We start from the raw sequence: 6000 nt of genomic DNA, 5'->3' as shown, positions 1-6000 counted from the left end.
TTGAGGTTTAGAGCCAGGCATTCGATGACAGTGAGCAATGCATTCAGTAACGATCCACTCCGCAGCGGGCTGGTGAAGCCTGCGGGGTCCCAGGCCAGCTCCCCAGCTCCCACCTCTCCCCGTCCTCCCGCCCCCTTCTCCCCAGGGACGCCTGCCTCGCTGTGGCGTCTCTGTGGACACGGGGGGGGCAGCTGCAGCCAAGGCCGGCTGCGGTTCGCACCAAGCCCCGCACACCGCCCCCCAGGACGGCCCCTCTCCAGCTGGAATTTCAGACTCAATTAGCACAGAGACAGGTTGGAGCAGCTCTTGGGCAACTAATCACCCACAGCCGCCCGCTGCGGTACCTGGGCTGAGCGTGAACTTTACGGTTTCCCGCTTCACGTCCTAATAACAGGAAGCAGCTGACCTGCAATTTAAAATCCAACTGGAAAGTCATTTTTTGAGGCTCCTTCCCACTAATTTAAGGAGCGGGGGTGGGAATGAGAGGGAAGAATGGCAGAGATGGGTGAGGCCTGCTGTCCTAGAGTGAAGCCTCATTATTCCCGAGCAGGCGAGCCGAGGCTGGCGGCAGGCGGCTCTGCACAGCCCGGAAGGGGTGGCTGCACCTTGCGGGGGGTGGGGGGGAGGGATGGGGGGGAGACGGGGGGACAGGTGGGAGGACCGGCACACCCTCTCCTGTCAAGTGCAGGACAAGGAAGGCCCGAGCTGTCCTCACGCTGGTGGGGACACGGAGGCTGGGGTGAGCGGACTCCTACACTCTGCCCTCCATCCTCAGACCCTGAGGCTCCCATGCCTCCCGCCCCTTACGCTGGCGGCTGAAGCTGCCGTCCCTTTAAGGGTGACCTTCAAAGGCTCTGGATTTAGCAGCAGGCCCCCACTCTGACACTCCAAGCGCGACGGAGCCTGTGTGCGTTCACACGGAAAGATCAGCACTCAGGCCCGCGGAGTGCGTCAGCGGGTGAGGTGTGAAAGCGCCGCCCGCCAGCTGAAGGCCGGCTCCCAGTTTAGTGCAGGAGGAAACCTGGGCAAACTTCAGCAGCTCATCCGCTCGCTGTCTGTCCTGGTGGGTGCCTGCCGGGACCTCCAGCCGGGCCGCCTGCACACCCGGGGCAACGCCGTGCACCCACCTGGGTGACAGTGAGAGACTCCCGGCACGGAGCCGATGCGGAGCTGGCGGGCGATAACTAAGTCACATGCAGTCCCGTGCGGGTCCTTTAATATTCTCGGGCCGCAGCTGACCGTGGGAACGGAAACTGCGGAAAGCGAAACCTCGGGTGAGGGGGAATGGGGACGATGCACATCCCCAAAGTCCTCGATTCTGCATTTTCCTGCGAGGCCGCACACAAGCGCCTCAGGGGAAAGAAGGGACCATGCCCAGGTCAAGGAGCTGCATGCGCTGCTGCTGGAACCCTGTGGAGGGATTGCGTGTCACGTGACGGACGGTAAGACAGGAGAAATCGCCAAGCCCCTTGGAACAGATGAAGGACATTCCCAATTCATGTCCACTGAGTGCGGGGCCCCCTCCTCCCGGAGCCCGCCAGTCACCTGGGGGCCCCTTACCCAGCTGCGGGGCCCACCCAGGGCGTCCGGCTCAGTCGCTCCGGGCTCCGCTGGGCTGGGAATGTGTGTTTCTGCTGAGCTCCCAGGACGCCACGCTGCTGGGCCACACGGGCCCTCCCTGTTGTATCCATCAGTGAGTCCTTCACCCTCGGGCTCCACGCCCGTGGGGGAGTGGGAGTGTCTGGGCACACACCAGGCGGGACCGCCCATCCCCTTGGCCATCTCCGAAGGCGGCGTCTCTGGCATCGTTCGCTGCGGAGAAGGTGACCTGCAGCGGGGCCGGCGCGAAGGCTCTGGAGACGCCGCTCTCCTCGAGAACTCACCCACTCTGTGACGAACCCAGCAGACGGGGCTGGAATCTGTTCACAGCAACATCTAGGCCCCAACTCGGGCAGACACGCCAGGCCCGGGCGGGCGCCTCCTTCGCTCGGGGTGTGTGTTGCTGGTTTAGTAAAAAGAAGCACCATGCACTTTTTTCTTAAAAAGGATGAAGGTTCCTGAGTGGCCAAGTGTCTGAAAGGGAGGGCGCCAACACCCGCTCTGAGAGCAGCAAGCAGAGGCGAGTCCTCCCCACGGAGATCGGCTCTCGACGCAGACGCGCCCGGGCTTTCGCCAAAGGCCAGGTCTGCCCACTCCTCTGCCCGATCATAAAGGGGCGTCAGACAGGAAACAGTGTGTGCTGGGGACAGGTTTATTGTCATAAAAATAAGTTACAAAACGCAGCGCCAGCATGACTGCACGAACACGGGCTCGTGGAAACACTGGGAACGTGACCCCGGGGCGATTCCCCGGGAGGCAGAGCGACCACCGAGCCACCGGTACCCTCATCCCGGGGCTAAGGCTGCTGTGCCGCCCGCAAGGTGTCCCGTCCACCGGGACGGAGTCTGTCCTTCCGAGGCTCCGCCTCAGAGCCAGGCTGTCCTTCGGGGGTGGGGGTGGGCCATGGGCGGTCTGACCCCTGACCCGCTGGGGGGAGGGGAGGAGGGGCGGTCACTGCCGGCAGGTGTCGTGGAAGGCTTCGAGAGTGCGGAAGTCCCTCCAGGTGGGGGGCAGGCCATCCTGCAGGAACTTCCCGCAGCGCTGGCACGGCGCCTGGAACAGCTTTATGTAGCTTCTCAGCCAGGTCTAGAGAGAGCGAGGAGAGAACGAAAGACAGGAATCGGTGCCTCCAAGGTCACCCTTCCTCTCAAGCCTAGTGACCTCTCGGACAGAGGGCTAAGGTGGCCGAGTCGTCACCCGGCTGCAGCGGGCCCCACAGGCCACACTGGGCCCCACAGGCCACACTGGGCCCCACAGGTCACACTGGGCCCCACAGGCCACACTGGGCCCCACAGGTCACACTGGGCCCCACAGGCCACACTGGGCCCCACTGGCCACACTGGGCCCCACAGGTCACACTGGGCCCCACAGGCCACACTGGGCCCCACAGGTCACACTGGGCCCCACAGGTCACACTGGGCCCCACAGGCCACACTGAGCCCCACTGGCCACACTGGGCCCCACAGGCCACACTGGGCCCCACAGGTCACACTGGGCCCCACAGGTCATACTGGGCTCCACTGGGCCGCACAGGTCACACTGGGCCGCACAGGTCACACTGGGCCCCACAGGCCACACTGAGCCCCACTGGCCACACTGGGCCCCACAGGCCACACTGAGCCCCACTGGCCACACTGGGCCCCACAGGCCACACTGGGCCCCACTGGCCACACTGGACCCCACAGGTCATACTGGGCTCCACAGGCCACATGACCTCCCAGGTCACACAGCCCATCTTCACTTCTGCGCTCCCCGCTAAACTGAGGGAGCTTTTAAATGGAAGTTCCTCCTCTCAGGCAGGTCGCGCTCCGGGGGGACGGGCAGGAATGGCCCACAGCCGGGGGCGGGTGCACGTGGGCACGTTCCCCGGGCGGCGGGCAGTGTCTGCTGACACCAGCATGGGCCCCTCCTGTTCCCACCAGTGGTCGAGGACACGTGTGGAGGGAGAACGCATCGCTGATACTTCAGAATTCCCACTGAGGCCAACACGCCTCTGCCTAACCGGATTCCGGGTCACCGCTCGGCGGTTCAGAGTGCAGCCCCCTCGGCATCATGCATAAGCACGAGACGCACAGAGCTCCATCCCCAGCTCAGGGAGGGCCGCTGCAGACCAACCCCCCGACATCCTCCCACACCCCACCCACCATTCGCTGTGAGAGCTCATGCACCCCGCCATTCCCTGTCCTCCGAGTCACGTCGGTAAGGGACACTGCTCGCTGAAGAGGGCGGCCGACTTACTGATACGGACCTTCTCTCGTCATCACAGCCGCCTTCAGGGGAGCCTGTGCCCGTCACCACCGCCTCCCAAGGCCCCGGGTTGGAGGTGATAGGTGTGTGTGTGTGTGTGTGTTTTAATTCAGTCTCCATAGAGACTGTCAAAAGGTGCCAAGGTTTCAAGTCGTCATGGCGGAGTATGGGGAAAAGTTTTCAATGAGCAATAATCGCCCCTTAGACAAGCCTCATTGGCTGCGGTACTGCCACTGTGCAGAGCCTGCTGGAGGTTTTGGCAATAACCATGAGGGGGTCACTGGGTCATTCAGTTAAACTATTTATCCTTCGGTGCTGATCAGATTCAAATGCTCCCCAAGCCTCCAGGTAAGCCGCCATGGAAAGCGGGCGTTACGGCCCCTTGGGGAGAACCAAGCCCTTGTGTGCACCCAGAGATGAAGGCCCACGAGGGCGGGCCCAGAGGGAGCCGCGCTACTGGAACACAGGGCCGATCTGAGGTCCATGCAGGCCTGACACTCGATGACGCCACACTGTTAATGCCCGCCATCCGCCAGCAAGTTAATAGGTCACATCGTATTTGACGCTTATGTCCACACGAGTGACCCTGGACACATGAGCGAGCCTCTGCGTGGACGGCGCTGAGCACCGAGGAGCCAGGGTGTGTCCCCTCAGAAACGAACTGCAGGCTCTCTCAGCAGCTTCACTGTGAGGCAAACCCGATCGGAAAAAGGGCACGAGCAACACCCCACCCGCTGCCAACGCTGTGGACTGCGGACAGGCAAGTCCTCCCGTGGCTCCCTGCCCGGCAGCCTTGCTGGCACGGACTGGAGGGGCCGCAGCCGCGGTGAAGGACGGGCCCGCTGGTGGGAGAGCGTGGAGCGAGGTGCACACCGTGGGTGGCGCTGCCAGGCTGTGCGGAGCCAGTGGCCAGCCCGGCTTAGTGACTGGCGGTCACATGATAAACGGGGCAGCAGCGTGCGATGACCTGGCTTTGGGGGGGGCGGAGCGGTCCCGATTTCAGTGCTTGCTGGTTTCCGTGGTGTAAACACCCAGCTCCGACCCAGCTCGCTAAACTCTGAACAGGAGCGGCAGGAGCTGAGCCGCTCCCCACGGGGCCCTTCCCCATCCCAGGCCCAGCTCTAGTCGGGGGGTGAGATGTCGGGGAGAAGCGCAGGTTTGTCTTAGTCACTGCGACCCATTCAGCGCCAAGCACGCCCGGCGCAGCCAGGAGATCAGGGACCTCTGCCTGAGTGAAGCTGGGAACGGCGGGAAGGTCCCTTCCCCAGCACCGGTTGTCCCGCAAGGACAGAAAACACCCCACTAATCAGACGTCGCTCCTCCCGGACCCCTTCCCAGCATAAAGCGAGTATCATTACCCTGGCCACCTCCTGAGAGGCCCTCGCTGTGTGCGGATGGAACACCCACCTGCCCCTGCTGGTCCCACCTGCCCCTGCGAGCTTTACTCAGGGGACTCGGGTTTAAATGAGCCTTAGCTCTTAGCCACTTACCATGAAGGACCGGACCACGACGTCTGGCATCTGGGGCAGCTGGTAGTGCAGCAGGGCCGTGGTGGCGTGGTCTGTCACCTGGGGACCAAGGACAGTGACGAGTTAGAGGCCACTCCAAATCCGCAGAGAAAACAAGACCCACACACTCCTTTCAGTGCAAACAAGTCTGCCTTCGCAAGCCCTGGAGGGAAGGCGTGGGCAATGAAATCTCAAGTGCCAGGTCAGTCTGCAGAGTGGGGGAGGGGCAGAAAGGAAGGTGTTCAGGCCCGAAGGTGAGCGCAGCGCGGAACATTCCAGCAACCTTAGGATCAGGAATGTGGCCACTTCTGAGGACCTTTCCCTGGGCCTCACTATAACTATCCCTCTGAGGCACCTTGTCCCGAAAGTATGGTCTCTCGCCAGCCCTCCGACGGGAGTTGTCCGTCTCAGCTCCTGGAGCCGCAGCCACCCCCCACCCCCCACCCCCACTCCAAGCAATGCCCCCACTCCAAGCAGCTCCCCACTCCAAGCAGCCCCCCACTCTAGTCCTGCCCTGTCTCAGTGGCGCTTCTGGAACACAGGGCCGATCTTGCAGGCCTGATGCTCGATGACGCCACCAGTGCTAATGCCCACCATCCACCAGCAAGTTAATAGGTCACATCGAACTTGACCGTTATGCCCACAC

At 63.0% G+C, this 6000-nt stretch overlaps 1 protein-coding gene and 1 pseudogene across 1 annotated transcript in view; both read right to left on the bottom strand.

Moving 5' to 3' along the window:
- Positions 1-2230: 2230 nt before the first annotated feature.
- Positions 2231-6000, bottom strand: part of MED27 (mediator complex subunit 27) — a 136954-nt gene continuing 133184 nt past the window's right edge. Inside the window, exons 7-8 of the mRNA XM_070430009.1 lie at positions 5337-5414; positions 2231-2685 (exon numbers count right to left, since the gene is read on the bottom strand). Coding sequence (XP_070286110.1) covers positions 2551-2685; positions 5337-5414 — 213 coding nt within the window. The 3' untranslated portion in view covers positions 2231-2550. The remainder of the gene's footprint in view (positions 2686-5336; positions 5415-6000) is intronic.
- Positions 3960-4091, bottom strand: LOC139021367 (U4 spliceosomal RNA; annotated as a pseudogene).

Source organism: Myotis yumanensis, unplaced genomic scaffold (genome assembly GCF_028538775.1).
Source record: "Myotis yumanensis isolate MYYU_CA2020_CCGP unplaced genomic scaffold, mMyoYum1.0.hap1 SCAF_12, whole genome shotgun sequence".
In the NCBI taxonomy this organism is placed as follows: domain Eukaryota; kingdom Metazoa; phylum Chordata; class Mammalia; order Chiroptera; family Vespertilionidae; genus Myotis; species Myotis yumanensis.
Note: the sequence above shows the minus strand (reverse complement) of the source record. Positions and strands in the feature narration are given on the sequence as shown.